Source organism: Rattus norvegicus, chromosome 14 (genome assembly GCF_021556685.1).
Source record: "Rattus norvegicus strain SHRSP/BbbUtx chromosome 14, alternate assembly SHRSP_T2T, whole genome shotgun sequence".
In the NCBI taxonomy this organism is placed as follows: domain Eukaryota; kingdom Metazoa; phylum Chordata; class Mammalia; order Rodentia; family Muridae; genus Rattus; species Rattus norvegicus.
This window is the reverse complement of record NC_141547.1, coordinates 78957865-78982852: the sequence shown is the minus strand read 5'-3', so window position 1 is coordinate 78982852 and position 24988 is coordinate 78957865. Positions and strand designations below refer to the sequence as shown.

General features: G+C 50.2%; 1 protein-coding gene across 14 annotated transcripts in view; it reads right to left on the bottom strand.

Annotated features, from left to right (window-relative positions):
• Positions 1 to 24988, bottom strand: part of Sorcs2 (sortilin-related VPS10 domain containing receptor 2) — a 363891-nt gene that overhangs the window by 199045 nt on the left and 139858 nt on the right. For 12 of the 14 annotated variants that reach the window (XM_087583136.1, XM_087583146.1, NM_001107225.2 and 9 more), the window contains 1 exon segment: positions 13648 to 13715. In XM_087583136.1, the coding sequence (XP_087439262.1) occupies positions 13648 to 13715 (68 nt within the window). 14 annotated transcript variants of the gene reach the window in all.

Below are 24988 nucleotides of genomic sequence, written 5' to 3'. Positions count from 1 at the left end.
ACTGGGGAAGAGCTTACCACTTTCAGTTCCAGCAAGTCCTTCACCATAAGTCCAAAGACCAAGGTTTGTGGAGAACAGCTAATATGGGAGAGATCAGCCCCTGCATTCAAAGAACAAGAGCTGCAGAGAGTCACCCACCCTCCGACCCCAGGAGAATGATGTGCTAGAGGCTGAGAGAGCAGTGAGAGCAACTCAATAGACTCTGAGTCAGGAAGGCCCCAGCTATCCCTGGCCCAGACTCAACACAGGGGTAGTGGGGTCACTAATGTGGGTCTCAAATGCCTTAGCACCTCTGCTCCCCAGGATTGCTCAGAGTTGGCCCTGATACCTTCAATGTCTGTGGCCAGCTCCTCCCCATGAAGAAACCCTCCTTAGGAGAAAAGCCACTTCAATATTGTATCCCACTCCTTTCTCTGCCATTTGGGCTCCACTGTACTATCCCTGGACCCCAGGATAGTCTCAGAAGCCTGGAAACAGATTTTTCATAGACCTCCATAGACCTCTCCTTCAACACCCTAGCCCTACTGGAAGTAATGACTTCAAATCCTTCCTGGTGTTAAATTCATTTGCAATGGTTCTCTATCTGTCCACAAACCCTTGCTCTGAACCCAGGCTTTTCTTCTCTGTGAGTTGCTTTACCTACGAAACATGCAGAAATGATGTTCTGCAAATACAAGTTCTGAGCCTGCATGCTTCCACCTTCCTGATCCCTGATCTGGGGTTGTGTATGAGCCCAGGTTAACACGATGGGGGGCGAGGGTCACCTCTATCATGCCATACAGCAGCAAGCTCAGAGCTGAAGGCAACAGGCTTGCTTGTACAGAGCCAAGGTGTGATGTCTAACATCCGTTTTCAGCTCAACGGGATCTAGAAACACCAGGAGACACAATTACATGCATGTCTGTGAGGTAGTTTCCAGAAAGATTTAGCAAAAAGGGAAGACTCATCTTGACCATGGGTAACACCATTCTTTGGACTGGAACCTGGGATAGAGTGAAAAGAAGAAAGTGAGCTGAGCACCAGCATTTCTCACTCTCCTTCTCTACCCCCTTCCCCCTCCCTCACTGCCTCTCTCCCTCTTTGCCCCCTTCCCCGTCCCCAATTACTGACTGTGGATGCAATGGGACCAGCTGGCTCATGCACATGCCGTTCCACCACGAGGGACTGTGGACCCTCAAACTACGAGCCAACACCAGACCCTTCCTTTGGTTGCTTTGTCAGGTAATACAGTGAGAAAAGTCACCCGTGAAGGTGCTCGGAGTCAGAGGCCACTGTCCACAAGCTGGGTTTACAGAACCGTGAATATGACTGCTTTTCACCCTGCCAAGCAAGCCTTGCTTCAGCCAGGAGACAGACACTCTAGGAAGAGTTATCCTCTTATCGAAATGGTTCCCCAGTAGCATCAACGCCAGTCTCAACAAACCTGCCACATGCTCAGATACATCAGAATCCCAGCACCCCGAACCCCAACACGCAGGAGAGAATTCCATGCCCAGGCACATATCCTAAGCAGACGCTGAGATGCAGGGTGACGTACGCACAGGGACGGTGCTGCAGCCCCGCACATTTCACGTCTTCTTCACCTCAGTGATAATTGAAAGTGGCTCAGACGTCTAAAACCAAGGACCTTGGTTAAATAAGTGATACCTTCCTTAGATCAGGGTATATTATACAGCCATTAAAAGTAGAGACTGTGAAAACATGCCAGAGCATAAGAAAATGTTTAATACATAATTCCTTTGGGATTCAACATTTATAAAACATGTATATATTTGCATCTTAAAAAGTCTGGAGAGAATATTCATCTCGGATATTAATAGTTTTAATCTTGTGGGGTGGGACTAACACAAGGATTGCTTTTATGCCTCATCTATTTTACAGTTTTTAAAAGCTCTGTGGTAATCATAAGGTATATTTAGCAGGGATTTTCTTGGTGGAGAATTTTCTACAGGGAAATCAGTCAATACCCATCCCAATGCCCTCCTAAATGGTCACAGCCTTACCTGTTATCCTGTGTAAAGCAGAGAGAGGTCTGAGTGTTGAAAGCCAGGGTGACACCTTGTGTGTGTTGTTGTAAAGCAAGACCCCAGACTCACATCTGGTCTGAGATTCTGCTGAAACAGGAAATAAAGGAAGACCAGATCCTAGGAGGAGGGGACCACAACACAGAGAACATGTCACCCTAGTCCTCGGAGATCTGGCGGAGGCCAGTCATAGTAGGATATGGGACTGAGAAGGGCTTCTGGGGAAGAAACAGAGGCTGCAAGGAGGCCCCAGGCAAGGGTAGGTGATAACAGTGGTAGGCAACTCCAGTGTAGAGGTCCAAGAAAGTTTGAACTCAACACAGGCCTGAGACTCAGACCACCAGGAACCTGTCCACCAGTACTGTCTTCTACTCTCAAAAGACAGTCATTGTCATGTGGACCTAGAAAGTGGGCTCATCTGCCCAGGCCAATTGCCATCATAGTAAGAGAGAAGCCATGGCCCCTACAAACAACCAAGAAGGCCACTTCAGGCAAACACTACCAATGGCATGCTTTTAACTTGCAGGCCTGCTTTCTCCCAGAGGCTCTTTAGTACATGGAATGACCACTTCTCAGTACAAAAATTGCTGTAGGATGGCCATTCTAACCCACAGGACCTGGGTCAAATATTGAGAAGGTTGAAGAGGGATGAATGAAAGGCAGGCAGCCCCAAGGCCAGGGTGAAGCCCATGAGAATGAGTGTCAGATCAAGTCTAACTAAGAGGCTACATTAGAGGCCTGGCTAGAATAGGACAGCAGAATACTGCCATTGCCCTCAAGAGCCAACCTCGTACTCAGTATTTCTCTGTGATGTAGTTTGGGGTACCTGAAGGATTGGTGGCTACATACACATGATAGAAGGTTTCAGAAGAGCCATGGGTGGAGATGAGGAGGAACTGAGCTGGGTACTGCACAGGCAGAGAAAACAATCTTCTTCCAGGATGTCCTTCTTGACGGCCACCCTCTCCAGTAAAATGACATGTTTAGAGCTCCTCTTTTTTTCTAAGTCTCATGTCAGTGTCAGTGAGGACAATACCACACTGTGATGGGTGGTTTTCCTTATCCATGTCCCTCTACACTTAGAGTCTTGGGTGCCACTTATGGTCTACTCTAACTACTCTAACTTAAAGTCTAGATAAATGGATGACAGATGGCAGATGACCGGATGGATAATGAATACATGGGTGGATGGGTGGATGGGTGGGGGATGGATTCCTGCATAGTTTTATGTATGTGTGCATGATGAATGAAAAATTATGAATAGATTAACAACAATGGGATGGGTGGATGGATGATGGAAGATGAAGGATGAATGAGTGATGAATTGAACGGAGGATGAGGGGATGGACGGTGGATGGATTGGTAGGTACAGGATGATGAATGGATAAGTGGGTAGACGGATAAGCGGAGTAAGCACGTATAGGTAGATGGATGGTTGGATGGATGATGAATGGATAGTGATAGATTAATGATGGGTGGGCATGTGGAGAATTCATAAATGAAAGATGAATGGATAAGGGAATTGGTAGACGATGATGCAGGGAGAGACGGATATTTGATGATAACAGATGGATGAATGGATAGATGAATAGATGGGTGACAAATGAGTGAATGGATAGGTGAGTTGATAGAGGGTAAATGATGAATTGATATTGTCTTAGTTACTTCTCTGTTGCTGTAATGAAATACACTTACAAAAGCAACTTAAGGCAGGAAGGGCTTATTTTGGCTTACAGTTCCAGGGGAGCACAGTCCATAATGGTGGGGATGACATTGCAACAGGCACGGTAGGTAGAAGTAGCAGAGGCTGCCTGGTCACACTGAATTAACACACAGGAAACAGAATTAACAGCAAGTAGGCTCAAGTACTGAGTCAGGCTAGCCTGGGAAGGGTGGGCATTTCACATTCAAACTATGGTAGTGGATGATTGGATGAATGGAGAATGGTGGATGAACCCATAGTTTGGTAGATGAATACATAGAGAGGGAAGGTTATACAAGCAGATAGGTTAATTGATATGGAAGGGTGGGTGAGGAAACAGATGGTGAATGGATGATAAACAGATAAAGAGGGCAGAGATGAACGGAAAGGTAAGAGGGATGGAGAACCAAAGGTAGAGGAAGAGGAAGGGGGAGGCGGGGAGGAAGATTGGATGGATGGATGGATGGATGGATGGATGGATGGATGGATGGATAGATGGATTAGATTGGATTGGATGAGTAAGGGGCTACAGGGTACTGAGGTTACAAAAGGATGTCTTTGAATTTTCACAAATCTCATCCCTGGTTGGTCTGTCCCTCAAGGTACAACCAAGTCTGGACTCCAACTGGGCCTCCAAAGTGTTGGGATTACAGGTGTGTACCAGGCCCACAAGCTACTGCTTCATGTCAAATGCTTGTTTATTGACTGGACTCAAAAGCTTCCAAGTCAGGGGCCCTCTTGAGATCCCTACCTGCCCTGAGGTTTGTTTAAGTTCCACTCAGCTCTCTATAGGCACAGAGCTGAAGGGAAGCCATGTGCTGAGACATGGGGGAGACAAGGGATCTCTGAGCCCTGAACAATTCACAAACATTCTCAGGGATAAAAGCCGTCTTTGTAATCGCTGTGGGAAGTGGGTCTGGGTTGAACCACTGGGATCCTCAGACAGGAAGTCCCTGAGATCACCAGGAAGGACAGGGACTGAGCGAAGACCAAAACCAACTTCTCTGTGCATACACACAGGCCATGCCAAAGCAAGGCGCTGAAACACTTAAAAACCAGCCCAAGAGCGCAAGACCGATGCCTTCCAGATGCCACCAGGACATACAGCACACTACCTTTCAGTGCTCCTCTCTGGGAGTTGTGGCTGTGCTTGCCCTGCTGACGAGGAACCATCGGCACCCCATGCTGTGCCAGTCCCAGCATCTAGGCCACTGACAAATACACCATATCCCCTGGGAGTCACCGCTGCCTCATGGGCAGGTCAAACACCCTGCCTCCAGCTCTGTCCACCTCTCCATTGGGAAAAGCAAGCCAGAATATACACAACATGGCTTCTGCCTCCACAGAGGACACGCTCTTCTTAATAGTGAGAAGTGTTGGGAACAGTGGGCCCAGCTGTAGAGTTTCAAAGTCCTGATCTCTCCCACTTGGCATTCACAGACCATGACATCGTGGCACAGTCTATGAAAATACACATCGGGTGCCGTTCGGGGGCAGAGTGTGTGCTGTGTATGTTAGGCCTGGGTTCTGACTGTGAAAACAAGGTACGGGGGAGATATTATGGAGAGATGGAATTAAATCTGATTTTAAACAGGACATTATGCCGCTGCAGTGATGTCACAGGGAAACAGACACGATCCGAAAGTCTCAAACCCCACCTCTCTTGGAACATGAGAGCAGACAACAGAACAGATTCCCAAAGTGTGCTCTGTGGAACACTATCCCAAGAATTCATCAACAGAACAAAAGACACAATAAAACAAAACTTGAGTATTTGCATTTAGATGTAAAATATGAAATAGAAATGAAAATTAAACAAATTAAAGCCAATTAAAAATTTTAAATGAAATGAATTTAAAAATGAAAGATTATGAAGGAAGATGGAAAGTTGCCCGAGACCTTTGCATGGGAGCAGGCTGTGTTCAGAGAGATCCAGAACAGTCCCCTCGGGTTCTACCCTTCCTTCCCGCTGAGTGTCCTTGCTCCAGAACTGCCCCTGCCACCTGTGATACCTGACCCCATGTCTCTCTCTCACACTGCTGCAGATGACATTGTGGCCTGCTCTGGCCCAGGAAATTTTAGCAAGTGCCACCGAGCAGAACCCTGGAGCTTCAGTGTCACTCATGTGGCAAATGCATCATGGTGGTCTCTGCCCTGTCTGACATATACCTGGAGAAGGCCCAAGCCAGCAGCTTGAAGGGTTTCCAGCCTTGAGTGGACTCCCCGCTCCATGCCCTCCCTGAAACAAGCAACCAACAGCCAGCCCAGGGCTTTGAGATGTCCAAGTTAGCCTCTGGCACACTCCTGAGATACACACTAACCACTGCATTGCTATCAGAACATTGGCGCTTTAAGACTTAACTATGGCAAGATAGAACATGCTTGGGAGTCTTTGTGGGTCTTGAAAAGAGCAAAAGACCCCAGGCTAGAGATGAAGGGACATTTAGAGATGCATCTTGACATTTGGGGTCCTGGCAGTGGCTTGGTCCCCTTTCAAGGAGAGGAAGGGATTAGAAAAGGCTTGAGCAACTTGACAGAAGCAGGGGGATCGAGCAGTGCCTACATAAGAAATTCAGAGGAGCCCTGTGACCATGAGAAAGTATAGACCATCTCAGGAGGGCACCAAGTAGCAGTCCTACAGCCCCTGAATACAAATGGGTGAAATCTGATGATGTCAGAGATATGCAAGTGCGAGCCACCGCACGGACAAGCTGGCAAGATAGAGAGGCGACACCAGGCAGCCCTGCCCCCTGCCCTTATCTGCCTGGAGAGGAGCCCCGGGTTTCACTACGTCTCCCAAGCTCGCTGCTACCCTGACTGGAATACCAAACTCCCTCTCCATGATGGAGAATGCACACATCTGAGAGGATCCACGTGCAGCGTGAGGAAATGACCAGAACGAAGTTGAGAACATCAATCAAACGCCCAGAGCACGATGACGCCATTCATATCAATTTTTAAAACAAGCTCAATGTTTGGTTGTCTGATTACAGAGAGTCGCGCGTTGTCCTGAACCAATATAAATTGTGATTTATATGTTGTTGTAGGTGTTTAGATTTCTGCTTTATAGGTAAGCTATAAAGCAAATTGGAAATGGCTCACCCCAAGCTTAAGATGGAGATTATTTCCAGGTAGACACTGGGGAGGGGGGCGTAGCAGAAGGGTAAAGGGTGAGCATTATCTGAATCTATTGCTGTCTTTACAAACTGTGAGCTCGCCTGCGGAGAGGGAAACATTTAACATCTATGAGCCGAGCTGCGTGAGGCTATGCTGTGATCAATAATGACGCCCTGAATTCCACTGCTTACCTGTGATATACCTGCTCCCCATCCGCTGACCCCAGGAACCCCAGACACTCAGACTCAGAACAATGGAGACCGTTTGGGAGGAACTGACAGAGATTTTAATGTGCACTAGCCCGCCGCTGCCACTGGTCCCCAGGCTGGTGTTTTATGGCATCCTGCACTTTTCTCTATATGTCAAAGATTCCATAATTAAAGAGAAGGCAGGAGAAAGGGATGCTCTCCACCCCTGACAAAGAGGACAGGTTCCAGCCACGCCATTCTGAGGGGAAGCCTGGATCATCCCACTCCAGTGCCACTGAGGCTGCTCCTGGCTGCCTGTGTGGCAGGCACCTCGGCCTCTGGGTCATGGAAGTGTGGCCCTAAGTCAAAACCACCTCCTTCAATAGCCACCATCAGTGTACAGTGTAACACTGTCAGTATACTGGAGGCTAGAACCTAGGAAGGGGGGCGGGTGGCAGGAGTAAGAAGGTAGGCCTCTTTCTCTGGCTCAGAATATGCTATGCCTCCTTTCCCTGCTTGACAGCATCAGAACTGACTGTGTTCTCAGGCTTCTCCTATAAAGACCCCATAAGCCTAATGAATCTTCAAGGTCCCAGAGTGTTTTCCGAAAACCACTCTATCCCCAAGACTCATCCACACATCCAGGCATCTACCCATCTGTCTGTCCATCTACCTATCAACCCACCTATCCAGGTGTTGCTCCACCTATCTAGCTAGCCACACACAGACACACATATGCATACATACACACATCTACACATCATCTATCCATCACCACCATTCATTAGTTCACCCATCTGTCCACTGACCCATGCATTCAAGGCCAACATGCATCCTTAGTGCCAGTCAGTGCTTGGTTATGGTATCCTGTGATTAACCGTGTGGCCTTGACAGGTCTCAGTGCTCATGACTTGTGTTCTAGTAATGGCAGAAGCAATATAAGCAAGAACACGGAAACTTCAATGAGAGAGGTGACAAAGAACCTTGTCGGGGATGTGGGGGAAGGGCCGAGCTCTATACACTGAGTGGCGGGGCAGCTTAGGGGAAATTGTGCTGGACTGAACAAAGGTAAAGTCAGAACTGAGGGGCAATGCTAAGTACATGCCAGGCAGGAGACAGCACACACACCGACACCCACAGACACCCTAATGGGTAAAGTCCAGCTTGATCAGATACTACCAGTAGGCCGCTTAGCTTTTCTAAGACTCCCAGCAGGCATGCCGTCCTATGGACAGGTGGCATCAGCATTTCCTAGCACTTGTTTAGAATGCAGCCTAAGGTTCCACCTCAGATCTGATCTGCATTTCATCTAGATTCTGAGTCCTGGACCGAGAAGCAAGGCTGAGCTAATTTCTCTACACCAGGCACATTCACTGGGGTAAAACAGCGCCCCCAAGCGGCCAACAACTGGTTCTTGAAGGACCTGGAAGATGTGAATCCCACATGTAAAAAAAACACATGCAGGGCGCTTCAGTGAAACTGCAGATATGTGGGAGGCCATTAGGAAAGCAAGGTTTAAAGGGCTGGGGACAATAGTGGGGACAAAAGGCTGAGAAGATGAAACCCAGGCACTGAGTACTATGCAGGGCCTCCTGAGAGGCTGATCTTCCGTGTGTCCATAGGGCTGGCCCAGTTTTAACACTCTGAACCCAGAGTACTGGGCCCCCACTCCATTCCAACAGTCACACTACCCTGACTGCCTCTGTGCCAAGCTTGCCTGGGGGTAGGGGTGGGGAGCTCCAGAAGCATGGATGGGCCTAGCAATACTCTCCCAGAGAGAAGGGAGGATGGTAGGCACAGGGTGGTAGGCACAGTGGCCAGCTAAGGATGGCAGCCAGGATCTAGCTGTGGATGATGAGGGACAAAAGAGTGTGGCTGGGGACAGAGAACAGGGCAAGAGCCAGTGGCCATTCAGGGGGGGGCCATTAAGCATCCCCAATGCTTAATGATGGAGTATGGCACGGGCTGAGCGGTAGCTCCCTCAAAGAGGTGTTCATGTCCTGAACCCCATGAATTATAAGGGGGTCTTCACAGAGGTAGCTCAGTTAAGAGTCTCGAGATGAGACGCCCCAAATCGTCTGACCAGACCCTAAATCCAGCAGCCATAGTCTTTAGAAGGAACACACAGTGAGACAGTCATGTGGAGGCGGAGGCAGGGGGCTGGTAAAGTGCCCGCTATGCAAAAGGGAGAACCTGAGTTCAATGCCCAGAACCTGCACAAAAAGTGCAGACAGTGGGGTACACACTTCTAATTCTAGATCTGGGAAGGTGGAGATAGGAGGATCCCGGGGTTTACTAGTCAACCAGCTTAGCCCACTGGGCCAGCTCCAGGCCACTGAAAGATTCTACCTTAAAAACAAGATGACAGCAAAAGCGAATGTCTCCCAAGGAACGGCACGGAGGATTGACCTCTGGCTTCCACAGGCACGTGTGCACAGTGTGCCCACATGTGCATACATGCATCTGTGCAGTGCAGCCACATACATATGTACCTGTACACATGTGCACCCACATACATATCAACACACAGTGGCAAGGACTCAGTGACCACCAGGGACTAAGCAGGGGCGTGATAGGCCTCCTTCCCGGTCTTCAGGAGAAATTCTGCCCTGTAACACCGTGGTTTGAACCTTTGACCTCTAGGACTGTGAGAGTCCCCAGCTGTTGTTTTAAGTGCCCCAGTTGTGGTCATTTGTTCCAGTAGCACAGTAGCCACTGTACCCAGAGTTTTAAGGATGGACACAGTGTATAGACTCTGAGGAATGAAAAAGTCTTGGCCAGGCCCTGTGAGCCCAGGGAAAAGGGAGACAAGAGACTGTAATTCCCTGGTGCCAGCCAGCACATCCTAAGGTGGGGATGTCTCTCCCAGCCCACTGTATCATTCACAGGACCCAAGTCTGGCAGAGGATGCAGAGAGAAGGTGCTGATGGTGGGTCAAGGAAGCCGATAGGGAGAGGCTGCTGACGTGAGGCCCATTAAACACAGAACAATTAAAAATGCATTCAGCCTCCACTTCCCAGAGCCATTTCCAGAATGTAAATACCAGACCTGTCATTAAAAATGTATTTATTGTGCTTACACAGGAGAATTCTTGGGAGGATCAGTGTGCATTCAATAAGTGTGTATTTAATAACCCCACTTAATATGTGTTCCCCAGACACTGGCACCTGAACCACACATTCCATGGGCCTCAAGTGCAGACAGCACGTAGGCAGCACCCACGAAACAAACGGCATGCCCTCAGCCTCTCAGTACGCCTTGCCCTGTCCCAGTGTGGAGAGCAAGACAAGAGCAGATGACACTCCAAAGAGAAATATAATAGGGACAGCATGGAAACCGTTCCTCACCAGGAACTGAAAGGATACTGGGACACTGACAAATTGGTAAAACTTAGATAAAATGTCATAGTGCCGTGAGCACTGGACCCTCCCCACTCTCCCCAGGTGGGAGCTGTGAGCACTGGACCCTCCCCACCCTCCCCAGGTGGGAGCTGTGAGCACTGGACCCTCCCCAGGTGGGAGCTGTGAGCACTGGACCCTCCCCAGGTGGGAGCTGTAAGCACTGGACCCTCCCCACCCTCCCCAGGCGGGAGCTGTGAGCACTGGACCCTCCCTGTACAGGCGCTCCATCAGCTCCTATGTCACTCCATTCTCTTTAAGGCCACCAGAGCCATCCCAAGGAAAGAGTGAGAATGGGAAAGACAGGCCCTGCTTTTTTACAGCACCATCACATGGGTATGGCCAAGACCTGGAAGAATCATCTCAAAGGTCCATAAGCAGCCAGGAAAGTAATGGCTGTGCAGGCCTCAGAACAAGGGTGCAGGATCGGAGCCAGATTTATGAGCAAAAGAGAAAGGCATGCACAACTTCAGCTTGAGTCTTCTCAGACTTAAGTCTGTGCAAGCACATCATCAGCACAGAACAGGCAGAACAGAAACACAGAGAGTCACTGCACCAGCAGAGGAGATGGGGGAAGTTTCTGGAAATGACTAATGCTTCTGAATGCATTTTTAATCGAGCCGAGGAAACGTCTGGGTGGAGAGACAGTGACGAGATGAGAAAAATTAAGATCTGTTGCTTCGCTTTGGGGAAAATCCAAATTTAGACACACTGTGCTCGGGATGTTTTGCGAGCCGCCCTATTCCATCCCGCCACCTCCCTCTCCTCCATTTGACCTTCCTTGGACAGATGAGGAAACTGGAGGCTCTGTGAAGAAAGTCTACCTGGCCCAGGGCTCTAATGAGGTGGTTTAGCCTCTGAGGCTCCCTATCTGCTTCTGAAGAATTCAGAGCCTGTCACTCAGGAGTCCTGACCCCAGGTAGCCTTTTCTGTATCCCTAGAGTTCCCAGTTAGGTCTCAAACCCAGGGCCAATGGCTGTGGTGCCTACTTAACACATCAAAGTAGAAACTGGCCTCTAGGTTCTTCCCATAACCCCTCAGTCCCTTTATCCCTTTGGGCCTCCTAGCTGCTACACCTAGCTCCCCTTTCTTGCCTCTCCTTTTCCTTCCCTCCTCCCCCTGCATGGTACTGCTCAGTTTGGCCACACCCACTCTGGACTCTCCCAGACGCCCTTGCCTCTAACTCTTCCCTTTTATCTGCAATAAACTTGCTCCTCCGCCATACCTCGGAGAACTCATGTTTCCTTTTCATTTCTTTTTTTGTTCATTTCTTTTTTTCATTTAGTCCCAAAGTAAGCAGGGTCTACATCTAAGAAACACCTTGCAAGAGCCCGACTACCTCAGGGAAGCGGCTCCACTACCCAAACACCAGACACCTTTCCAGATCGTCCCACGTCCTGCTCCTCTAGCCGGACTGAGAAGCCACTGTGAGTGGAGGAGGCTAGCGTTTGGGAAATCTCTAGGGAAGGTATCTGAGGGGGTGGGTAACAGAGAGACCCGATTGCTGGTGTCTGAAGTCTGGAGTAGCTGAGGATTTTTTGTTTACTGGACAAGAAGAATGACAGCTAACTCCATCCATGTGGCGGCATAAGGAGACGGTCAACACAGCAGGAAGGTGATCATGTCTCTGTGCACTTGCTGTCCCCAGGTGATGCCCCTAAGCCAAACTTCTAGGGAAGCTAAGCGCTGCTGGGATTTTATGTTTTATTCCTCTGTGACTTTTACATGTGTATCCACGAGATACGTGTGCAGCAGTGCATTCGTGGAGGTCAGAAGACAATGCAGGAGTCATTTCTCTCCTTCTACTATGTAGGTTCCAGGGATTGAACTCGGGTTGTCAGGCTTGATGGCAAACGTCTTTACCCACTGAGCCACCACACTGGCTCACCCCTGGAACTAAATGCCTGCCTTCATTCTGCAGCCGTGTTCCCCCTCCTCAAGGGCCAGAGCGGCGAGATACAATGAGAGCATCAGAGTCACATCCGGAAGCAGATCCTCCACATAGGAACACAGCCCATCTCTGACTGCTTCTCTCAGTATTGTCAGGAGATGAGTTCCGGCTGAGGGAGCTGGCCCAGAAAGGCTGGGGAGGCAGTGACAAAAACCCAAGGGGTTTAAGTACCACAGTGGCCCGGGCACAGTGGACAGGGTTCCCCAAGGAACACTGTCATCGTGAAAAATCCAAGTCCGGGCTCCATCCAAACACTTTCCTAACAATGCCACAGAGGAAAGAAAGGCAGGATGTCGAATCCCACTGCTAGGAGCAAAGCCAGAATTAAAGAGCATCCCCACAGCAGGCAGGTGCAAGGGGCTCATCCTGCAAGTCATTCTGATGAGCCAGGCACAGGGATGCAGGCCTGGTCCAGCACTCTGGAGACAGAGGCAGGAAACTGCACGATAGATTCCCAGGCCAGCCTGGGATACAGAATGGGACCCTATCTCAAACAAACAAACGGTCCCGACTGGCAGGTGTTTTTCAAGCCCAAACTGAAGTGAATTAATCACTACTGGAAAAACACACAGAGAAGACAAAATGATCCCACACCAAGAATGACTGGAGGGGCGAAATTCCCTCGGGAGGAAAGGCGCCCTCCCCCCCCCCCCCAAGCCGAAGAGGCCCTCGTGCTCCGAGCAGAACTGAGGATGATAATGGCCAAGATGGGCTCTGCAGTCTCCTCCTCCTCCCTCCTCTCAGACATCAAAGACGGTCTGATGTCCTTGGGTCCAATTCATGTTTCACATATAAAGAGATATCCCGCCTGGGTGGGTTATTTATTTACAGTTCTTTGGCTAAGCCGGAAAGAAAGCAAAATACCCCAACAATGAGGCCAGTCTGAGCTTCGGGGGGCTTGGGAGCCGCCTATAGAGCCCAGCTCAGAGCCAGGGATATTGTGCAGTGACCTGGATTCACGCTGCCAGCCTCCTCCTCCGGGGAGGAGGCAGAAAGAGCCGGGAGAAAACAACAGGCAGAAAAGAAGCAGGAGGAGAGAAGCTTGCCAAACAGTTGTCCATCTGCCAGCGCCCTTTGTCCCCGTGACGAAACTCCTAATCCGCTCTCAACATCTCCATTATGCCTTTCTAGCCGCTGAGAATTGGTGGGCCCCACCAGTGAGTGGGCAGGAGCCTCTGTCCTGGGTAGGACTGCAGCCTCGGCCAGGAAACTGGGAGATGACGGCACACAGGTATAGGAAGAAAAAAAGCCCAGCAGGCTGACTTACCTCCAGAGAGAACTTTCCAGAACCTTCCCCATGTCTGCATGGTAGTACTTCGTCAGGATCAGGATGACCTGTGGTGGCAACAGAATGGAAAATGTGGACATCAGCTGGTTTCAGGGTTCTGAGAGAGAAAGACTGTGACACTTCCTAGGGCTTGGGGGTCTCTCAAACCCCACTGCTGAGTAGCCCAGTATCATAACACTTCGACTTGGGCCTTGCTTCTTCTTTGGAAACTCCCTTCTCTTTAGAATGGCTCAGGAGACATCCCAACCCATGAGAGCCACCAAGTAAGTACCATTCTGTGGGAATCGTTAAACCCAGCCTCAGACCATCCTAAACTATGGTCAAATACTCAGCAAGGCTCTGATCCCAGTATGCACACCTTGAGAGTCAACACTGATTGATATAGGGTCCACAATTGCCTAGGACACAAGCCTCTGGGCTTGCCTATGGGAGCTTGTCTAGATTGGGCTAACCAAAGTGGGAAGACCTTGAGGTCAGTGGTACCATACCATGGGCTGGGCCCTGGGCTCAATGCAAAGGAGAAAGTGATCGACATCGGCAACACCTCCAGGCTGCCTAAGACTCCTGCCTCCATGCCTGCCGCCATGCTTTCCCTGCGGAGATGGACTATACCCTCAAACGGTGAGCTAAAGCAAACCCTTCATCTCATGTTTCTTCTGCCAGGCATTTTGCCATTGCAATGAAGAAAGTAAACAAAACAAGAACCAAGTGTATTTGGCAAGCTTCTGAGGACAGGGCTGTACATCAATGCATCAACACATCCCCTGCAACTCATGAAAGTTGCCCCTGAGGCTGTGCTGTCATTCCTTGTCCTGGACTCCAGAGTGATGACAGGGGTTGGGAGGTGAGGGTGACAGCCAGAGGGGTCTATAAATCACCAGCTGACACTTTTATTTGTTAAACTACTCAACACAGGTGGGGAGGCATGAAAAAGTAGCAGGAAAGAAAATACAACTGCTCAGAAAATGGAAATTAATGTGTTTCAAAGCACTCAAATGTTCTTCAAAACCCATGCTGGGGGGTGGGAGAGAGAGAGAGAGAGAGAGAGAGAGAGAGAGAGAGAGAGAGAGAGAGAGAGAGAGAGAGAGAGAGATGGTCAGGCAGCCCAGGGGGAGACAGAGATTGATCTGCAATTATTCTGCTAGCGGTTGGATTCTCATGTATATCAAATTCCATTTCATTTACTGCCAGTCCATATTACCAACACCTAACAGCCCCGTTGTCATGGGAACCCTGGGAGGCGAACCTGGACACACTTGGTTCTGGTAGAAGCCCTTAGCCTCCTTAATTTGGGTTACCACACTGGCCACATTCACCATTCGGTTCCTCCCTCATCAAGAGCAGAACTTTCCAGGCACCAGGTCCCAAGAGGCTGACTGATCAAGTATCTGTTTTTCCCTGATGATTAGAGCGGTGAGATAGGAGGAGGGGGTGTCAGTGAGCTGGGACAGCACATAGCCGAGAGGCAGGGATGATTAAAGAGAAAAGCGGAGCCTTGTCAATGGAGGCAAGATTGGCTCTACCTCTTTCTGAACAAAGTGATTTTCTCCCATCAGCCCACGGTCTGCCCAAGTCAGAGATGATCCTCCAAACACAGAGGAGGCAGGCAGAGTGACAGGGCCGTGCTGGACGGGAGACAAGTGTGGTCTTAACCTATTGATTTATATTTCATATAGTCTGCTGTCCCAGGGGGCTTCCGAGGAACTGGAGTGTGACAGCTGGAAGGGACCTCAATGTCAGTTCTACCTACTTGTTCAGAATGAAATCATCACCCTCTCCTGGTCCATAGCCCAGGCCACCAGGTGGGGCTCACCCTCCAACCTGAGATCAAGTCCCTTGAGGCTGAGAAGCTGAAAGGTGGGCAGTCTCCCGGAACTCCAGCCTACCCACTTAGATTCTATTGCTGTATACAGTGCCACCTCTCCCTGCTGAGGACTGTCGGCACTCTGGATCATGTATCTTGCCATACTTAGGCCAGCCAGACCTTCGCAATTGTTGTGCCCTGCCTGGCACCCTCTGCTCTTCCATTACCTGCGGTGGTTTGAATGAGAATGGCTCCCATAGGTTCGTAGTTTTGAATGTTTGGTTTCCAGTTGATAGACTATTTAGGAAGAAGGGTTAGGAGATGTGGCCCTGTTGGAGGAGGTGTGTCACTGGGGTTGGGCTTTGAGATTCCAAAAGCCCAGAGCAGGTCCAGACTTGTGCTCATACCCATATATTCTCTCTGTTTCTGCATCTGGCCTGCAGATCAGGATGCACGCTCTTAACTCTTGCTCCAGAACCATGCCTGGCTGCCGGCTTGTTACATTCCTTACCATGATGATCATGGACTCACCCTCTGAAACTGTAAGCAAACCCCCCAATTAAATGCTTCCTTTTGCCTTGGATATGGTGTCTCTCCTAGCAATAGAACTATACCCCATTTAATACACTATACCCCATTTCTTGGCTATTCCATTAGTCTTCAGATCTCTGTCTACACCATACTGCCTCCAAAAAGGTTTCCAGACGCCTGCACTTGGTTCTGCTCCCCATGTTCCCCCAATAACACAAAACCCATAGTTCGGTCCTTGTCAGCATAACTGTGAGAACTGGACAGCCCTGGCATGTGCATACCGTGTAACAAACATGCTGCCAGGGCCTAAGTAATAAACCAATACAGCGAGGCCAGACGGGGTCTTCTTGACTCTGACTGCCTACAAGTCAACCCTACTTTCATGAAGAGGACACACCATCCTGCCCTTGTTTAGGGGGACAGAGTCCCTGTGACACCTTCCTCTTAACTCTCAGTGAACTTTGGGCCTCCAAGTCAGAGGCCTGGGGTTATCTTGCTAGGGACTCCAACCAGGAGACCACTGAGACAATGTGGGGTTGGGGAAGCCACACAGCAAGGAAGTCACCACCTAAGATCCCACCTGTCTTAGTTTTACTGCTGTGAACAGATGCCATGACTGTTAGCCTTTTATCTAAGCCCCGCCCCACAGCTACCTAGCAACAACTCCTCACTCTTGCTCTTGCCTTCTTGCTCCCATTCTCTCCCCGTTCTCTTATCTTCCCCCCCGCCCCGCTTCAACTCCCCTCCTCATGCCTGGAATAAACTTTATTTTATACTATACCATGTGGCTGGTCCCTCAGGGGGAAGGGATGCCTTAGCATTGACCCTCAGAGGCACTCCCTTCTCCCACACCTCATCACACATCCACCAAAACATATCTCCTCCTCTCTCTTTATCTTTTTATAAACACATCAATGACCAAGGCAACTTTTATAAGGACAACATTTAATTGGGATTGGCTTACAGGTTCAGAGGTTCAGTCTATTAGCATCAAGGTGGGAACATGGCAGCATCCAGGCAGGCATGGTGCAGGAGGAGCTGAGAGTTCTACATCTTCATCTGAAGGCTGCTAGCACAATACTGACTTCCAGGCAGCTAGGATGAGGGTCTTAAAGTGACACCCACAGTGACACACCTACTCCAACAAGGCCACACCTTCTAATAGTGCCACTCCCTGGGCCAAGCATATACAAATCATCACACTACCCAATCCCATGTCCCCTGTCTCCTGATCTGTGGTAACAATGCACTGAAGAGAACCCAGAGCCATAGCCACAGGCATGGCTAAACTACACCCTGACAGCGGTGAACCACACATACTATGGGCCAAACCCAGGACCCATTCTGGGTCCTCTCAAGCTAGCGGGCTCCTTCCTGTCGTGCCAAAAGCATTTCACCAGCTTTTTATCAGAAGTGGTTTCAAGGAGCTCAGAACTGCAGCATGCTCTTCAGGAGACCTGATTAAAACGGGAGCCTCCCCAGAGCCGTCCACAGCATGGGTGCGGTCCCCACAGCTTTGGGCACTTTGAACTGAGCAGGAAGGAGATAGGGATGAGAGACTTTTCTTGCTTGAGGCTCTCCACACCCCTAGCCCACAGGAGCCCTGCCCAGAGTGCAGGAACCACCAAGCAGGATATAAAAACTCCCTGAAACAGTGGCGATGGACACTAGTCACTCTTTCCTGCCACCCTGTATCTCCTCACTTCTGGTCTTCTTGGTTTTAGGGACTGGTCCCCATTTTGTGATTATCTCAAGGGTGCTGGGTGCCTATTCTGCCAACTGCATGGCACGAAAAGCCCATGTGACCTTCAATGACACCTCACAGGAAAAGATCATGACAACTGCTCCCTCTTAATCCTGAGGAGACTGAGGTACCAATCTAAGAGGCCCACCTGGCGTCGTACACAACAGCACACATCTCATGCCCAAGCCCAGGCTTTCCCCGGTCATCCTCATCCCCAACTCTGGTGACCTCACTTTCCCAACACAGGACATAAAGATTCTGATGGTCCTCCAAGGCACTGTCACTCTGGAAGTCAACCATGACATCCAGTTATGGAGGCTCTGAGGTCATGGGACTGGATTGTAAACCCCATAAAAAACAGGGCCTGGCCAACATTATGGTGGAGGGGGTAATAAACCCAGCTAGCAATATAAGCCCTTTGAGCCTGTCTCCTCTCCTTCTGTAGGACTCCTTCATGAATAACCTGACACTGGGGCTCTGGGGTTGGCCAAGCATGACTGTCAAGCAAGTGCACTGAGACCTTCCTCATACTCCACCAGCAGCTGCTTACCCGGCCAGCTGTTCCCAGGATGCTGCTGGAGGGCACACCAGACCATCACTGCTCAGGGAAGAGTCTTAGTGTCTTGCTCTACCCCAAGGTTTTATTTTAACACAGTGTGGTGAGTCAAGAAACCAGCACTTTGCAGAGAAGCCCTGAGACATTAAGAGCGGCTCTAAGTCTGGTCTTCACCCCTCTGCTCATCAAAGCACATGCAGCTTCCTCAGTGGCATTAGGTCTAGAAACCAGGAAACTCCCACAGAGGTCCACGCTTTCAAAATATCCAGCAGAGAGAGGTTCAGAAGCAGTTTGCCTTCCCGGAGCCAAGAATAATCAGAAAGAAAAACAAAAACCAACAAACTCGCAGGCCCAGTTCACTGTCAAGCAACAGAGACCACAAGTCAGCAGGACAGCAGAAGGGAGAGGGAAGAGGAAGGAAATGGGCCTCCTGACTCCAGCAGTCAAAATCATCCAAGGAAAGTAAGGGGCCAGAGTCAATGGCCCATTTACCACAGGGGCATTATCAAATCTTCCTACCCAAGCAGGACAGCCCACCCTTGATGTGGCCTAGCCTGAGGTCTCATTACCCTTAGTCTGGCACCTGTCACCTGGCTTTCCAGATCTAATTGTCTATGTAGGTGAATGCCTCACCTCTGACACTCATATTCAGAAGGAAGCTGGCTTGTTGCTCTGTCTCCCTGAAGGCCTGGTCCTCCCTATCCTCATCATTACTGCTCCATCCCTGGTGGGCTAGCCTCTAACAGGCAGCCCCTCTCCCAAGACCTCATTACAATAGCTGTCACTTGGGCCTTTGCGAATATGATTCACATGCCTGTGTCTTAGGGTTTACCATGACACCAAGGCAAATCTTATAAAGGACATTTAATTGCGGTTGGCTTACAGGTTCAGAGGTTCAGTCCATTATCATCAAGGTGGGAACGTGGCAGCATCCAGGCAGGCATGGTGCAGGAGGAGCTGAGAGTTCTACATCTTCATCTGAAGGCTGTTAGCAGAAGACTGACTTCCAGGCAACTAGGATGAGGGTCTTAAAGCCCATGCCCTCAGTGACACACCTACTCCAATGAAGCCACACCTACTCCAACAGGGCCACACCTTCTAATGGTGCCACTCCCTGGACCAAGCATATACACACCATAACATCCTGGACCCTCCCTCCTATCCTGTATCACCTTCTCCTCAGCTCTCTTCCTCCAGGAAGCCTTCCCTTAGGCTGAGTGCTCCAAGAGTGAGGACCTACATCTGCCTCTGCACCCCACCATCTCCAGAGCCTAGCCAGGTGCCAGCACATCAGTAATTGCTGAGCAGATTAATCAACCGAAGACCAGCTCAGATGAGGCAGACCAACTTACTTGTAACCTGCCCATCCTGCCACCCCTTCAGAACCCACACGCTTGGGTGGCTCAGCCCAAGGTCACTGATGGATCTGCACTCTCAGGTCCCCGTTCTGTGATGTACTGGCCCTCAGAAGAGGTGGCAGAGAGGAAAGACGCTGGTGTGGAGAGCAAGCCATGAGAAAACCTTTTCAACAGCAGCAAGTCAATCCCTGAAGTCTCCACCCCACGCATGATATGCACCCCCACACAGCCCCATGGGTAGGCAGAGTAACCACTCTCACAGATAAACTAAGTGGGGGAATAGAGACAAAACCATGCCCCTGAGGTCACACAGGAAGCACAATGCTGGAATTTGAGTGAGTAGATGAGTGCAAAGTGGGCTGATGTTGACAACAAAGGGGGGACGGGGAGATACTGCAAAAGGTCTTAACACACTAGGCACAGGCCCCCCGATGGGAAGGCAGCCAGAGTCCACATCTGTGGTGCCTGCATTCCCAGACGCCAGCAATGATAACTCTGCTTTTGGCTTAAAGATTCTAAGCAGGGCGGTGGCCAGAATGTAGCTGCTACAACATGGGGAACAGTGGCTACACTCACAGGTCTCCATGCATGATATTCTGGAGAGGCTGTGGAACCCTCCCGAAAGGGTGCTTCCCACAGCAAGTCACAAGCCCCTAGCTGCTGGGAAGGCAAGTGCTTCTGCAAGGAAGTCTCCACCCCTTCCGTCTGGTTCTAGAAAGGCCTGGCTCTCTTGACCTTCAGCAGGAGGGGTTCCCAGGGCTCTATGAAGCTAATGCTTACTTCTGTCCCACAGATGTTCAGGCTAGACCAGTCTCTAAAATTAAACAGGAGTTCCTGCTCCATTGTGACTTCATCAAAAGGTCGCAGCCCTTCAGAGAATGGTTGTGCAAATGTGTGACACTCATGAACTGCTGTCCCTGGGGAAGGGGACAGAGACGGACACACTAGAGGAGACTGGAGAGCATTTGGATGGTACTAACCAGAAAGCGTACTCGCTCCAAATTCCTAGCAAATCAGAAGCTCTGGGCCTACTAGGCTCTCCTGAGGCCTGGCTGGGCCAGAGGGAATTAGACATGGCCTAGTTAAGCAAAGAGAGGCCCACAACCATGTTCTGCAGATGGCAGCCTGCCTAAGGTACAAATGGCTACAGCCTCCCAGGTAGGTAGCCACATCTGGGGCAGGGAAGCATGAGTTCTAGCTTCCCAAAATGACCCCTTCCCTCCAGCATGAAGCAGGCTACCCCTCACTCTGGAGGCCCCAGGGTTGAAGGCCTTGGTGCGGGACACATCAGTGAAGCAGTGTCCCACTGACTCAGGTATCTATGGGGCCATGGGCAGTGCCTTGCCCTGAGTTAAAGATGCCCATCCCTGGTGCAGGTCACACACTTAGCCTGCCTGAGCCTCAGTGTCCCCATCTACCCAGGTGGGGCAGGAGTTGGCCAGATCCAAGAGCTCTCACCAAGAACGCCATAGCCAATCACAGAGTCTATTCTTACAGGTACCCAATGGGCCTCCCTTGGGAAGCCTCACCTGCCACCCAGATGCAGAGGGAAACGATGGACGACTGTTTACCAGTCAGGCTCTTTCAAGGACCTCCCCACTACGCGCTGTAGTGGGGACATTAGCAGCCCCGCTCTCATGCAGGGAACAATCAGAACAGCCAAAGTAAATCACAAACCCATTTGTCTTCTGACTCGGCAACTCCACAGATGTCCCTCCCCTTGAGACACAGATGTCAGAAGCTCCAGATGAAGACTGTGTGGGGCCTTCTCCCCGGCTGGGAGAAAGCATTCTCCCCCTGGAAAACTAGGCGGTGCCATCAGGGAGACTCACAGGCTGTGTGAAGAGACACAGGAAAGCCCCTGAAAACCATAGCATGCCACTTCCACATGGGAACATGGGACAAGGAAGGACCCGTGGGAGGGCTGGTGAGACCTTTCCACACAGCCCCCTAGGGGTGTGTGTGGATTCTAGCCAGACATTTCCAGTATTCATCTTATTCTGAACAAGGGCTTCCCCGTGTTCCAAAGAAAAATTTTAAATAAAACCACCAGGCTGCCTCCTTCCAAGACCCCCTATTTCTCCATCTTCGAAGCAAGCAAGCCTTGGATACTCAGGTATTCTTTGCCTGACCTACGGCATGGGGTAGACATACCCTCTTTTTTTTTCCTCTTGTATATTATATCCTGACTGCAGTTTCCCCTTTCCTCCCCTCCCCCCACTTTGCCCCTCCCCTGCCTCCTCTGCTGCCCCTAGATCCACCCCCTCTCCATCTCCTCTCTTGAAAAAGAGCGGGCCTCCCAGGGATACCAACCGAACAGGGCATAACAAGCTACACTAAGACCAAGCACATAACGTCACATCAAGGCTGGGTGAGGCCACCCAATAGGAGGAAAAGGGTCCCACAAGTAGGCAAAAGAGTCATGGATCTGTCTGGACCCCATCCTTCTCTCTGGAGAACCAAGAATCTGGAGTGGATCCTCCCCTAGCTGGCAGGACAGGAGATAAGAAAAGGGGAGAAGCAGGAACATGAATGACCCACGTGACCCCATATTCTGGTGCTCACAGTCTTTCCTCAGTGAGAGAAGCCAGGAGTTGGCAAGAAACAAGAGCTTCCATTCCCTGGGCAGGGCAGGGTCTTATGGTATACACAACTGGGCCAGGATCTGTCTGGCTCAGAATGGACATTGGTATTTGTCATAACCTGCCCTGTAAACACTTGGCATTTAGAGGAATCTAAGGAGAGATGTTAAAGAGGCCCCTGCACCCTCTGCATAGCTTAGCTGGGCCTTCCCAGAAATGGTTTAGCTGGGACACCAGGTTGTAGCTCTGCTCACTAACTGGACAGAACATCAAGAATGAATCTCCTTGTCACAAAGCCATGCAAGTCCTCTCCTGCCACCTGCTCACTGAGGTCCCACTGAGGCCCCTGCATGAGTCATCGTCTCTCTTAAACCCCTACAACTCTCATCCCTGTGAGACATGTTGCTCAGGCTTCCCAGGAGAACGTGACTTTATTTGGCCAAAGTCAAACTACTCAGAGGCGGAGGTCTGGGCTTCTAGTAGCCACTTTTGTCTGTCATAAGCATTGCTGGGGCACAGGGAGGAGTGCCCTTTGTCATATTAGAACATTGGTATAGGCCAGAGTCTCTGCTGTGACCAGATTCATATCCTGCAGTTTCTACAGAGCCACCTCCTCACGCACACTGAGCCGTGGGCCCCAGCACTAGACAGCAGCTATGGGCAGGTAGCACTGGAGGCCCCAGTCCTGCAAGGCCTTTACCTGGAAGCCAGGCATCAGGGCCACACACTCTGTGATAATGAACAACCCCAGAAGAGGACCCAAAGAGGTCTCCTTTCATCATCTTTGCAGAGATGAATGCGAGCTGTGGCTTAGGAACTATATTTACATAGTTCCCCTGACTTCCCTATCTTGTCAAACTCAAAACAATTGAGTTTCAAGACCTCAGAACCATTGCCAACTTGGTTCATGGCAGCAGCCCAGTGTGTCGGAAGGACCATCTCCCACACAGGTAAGGGTCACCCTGTCCAGCTCCTCAGGGTATTAAAGCCTCTTACTAGCTCTTTTGGGTCTCTCATCCCTTCACTTGCTGCAAGTACTCTAAAGGTTTGGAGGCTGGGCAGTTGAATGCACACAGGCATAGCCCCTGAGCACAGTCACACGTACAAGCCATGGACAGATACCCAGCTCACCTGAACATGCCCACCCTTCCAAGCCTGAGACTCTTTCCTATCAAGTCTTAAGCTTCTGCCCTCTGCCCCAACTGCCCAACACCTGTCTATAGGACTCACCTCAGGGTATCCTGGGATGACTGGGGATCTGCTCTCTAGTCTGGCTGGGCCAAGGCAATGCAATATCTGGAGTCCTACCAGATAGATAGAGTAGTGCCCCAAACTGCTTATCTGCCCAGGACCTGAGTGTGCCCTAGAGACTTTCTATGTGTCACTTAAGATCTCAAGGTGAGCTGGCCCTAAACTCCAGACATCTTTATCTAAGACAAAACAGTAGGTACATATCCTAAGACAGGCAGAGGGAGTGATGGGAACAGCCGAGGGATGTTGGAATCGTTGTGTTCTCCAGCTTCCAGCCCCAAGCAGTGAAGAGAGACCTGGTGCCCTCCTGCTGCTGTGCCACATCCGGGCACTTGGTTATATCAGCCAACGAGCTGATATAGACTCCCGCCTCCCACAGATGGGAAAACCAAGGCTCGGCTTGCCAAGCTGATGCACCTAGAAACTCCCCACTGGTGACTGGTAACCCCAAATCTGGGTCCCCTTCCCACTGCCCCCAACTGCCACTCACAAAGACTGTCCCCAGATGAAAGAGGAGGTGACAGACGCTACTTGTCCCTTCCACAGGCTCTTGGGGGAAATGGTGGTGTCTAGCGGAGGCCATGGAGCTCAGATAACTCAGAGCCTGGCCTTCCATCAGTCACCTGCCTTTCACAGGCACCAAACCAGCACTTAAAAAAAAAACTCAGAACAAGCTGGGAAAGAACCCCATAAATCAAAATCAGCCAGCAGAAAATAAATGTATGAGCGTTACTGATCTGTAGAAAATTGCATTTCTACATTGACTCTGTTTAAGGGATAATGTGTGTTTTAATGGGCGGGTCTCTGTAGACTTTTCCATCCAGCCATCCTTCGCAAATATTATTTACTCTTCATTTTTCAAAACCTGATTGAATTTTAATTCACCCATTGCTCTTTCTTAATAGACACTGTAAGTAAAATTATTAATGAAATTACACGGTTCTTTTTTTTCTTCTTCTTTTTTCTCTGCTACTGCTGTTCAACCTGACGCTCATGGGCTCCTACCTGAAAGAGCTGGTGTTTCTCAGATCTATTTCTGGCAATGAGAGGTAATTGGACAAGCCGTGGTGCCGTTTCTGCTCAGACGCTTCAACGCTAGAAGCGCCTGGGGTATCTCCTGCAGGTGGATGAGAGTTGCTGAGCCCACTTTGAAACTAGAAAATTCCTTAACTGGCTCTCAGGCCCTCCCCATCCTCCCAGATCCCACCAGATGGCCATATGTTCACTGCCTTTGATAGTTTCTATTGGAAACAAGCTGTCATGTCAGAACTGAGGGGCCTGGCACTGGGCAGGGGCAGGCTGCGCATGCTGGAAGAGAAAGTGGTAAACAGTGTCAGCTGGGAGCTGTGGCCTTTGGTTTGCTCAGGAAGATGAGCTTTGGATTCCAACTGAAGCAGACTCCCTATTTATTTATCTGTCCCCCTCCCCTGCATGGGTGGGAAAAGGAGGATTGCCATCCCATTCTTTGAAAGTTCTACATCTTCATCCAAATGC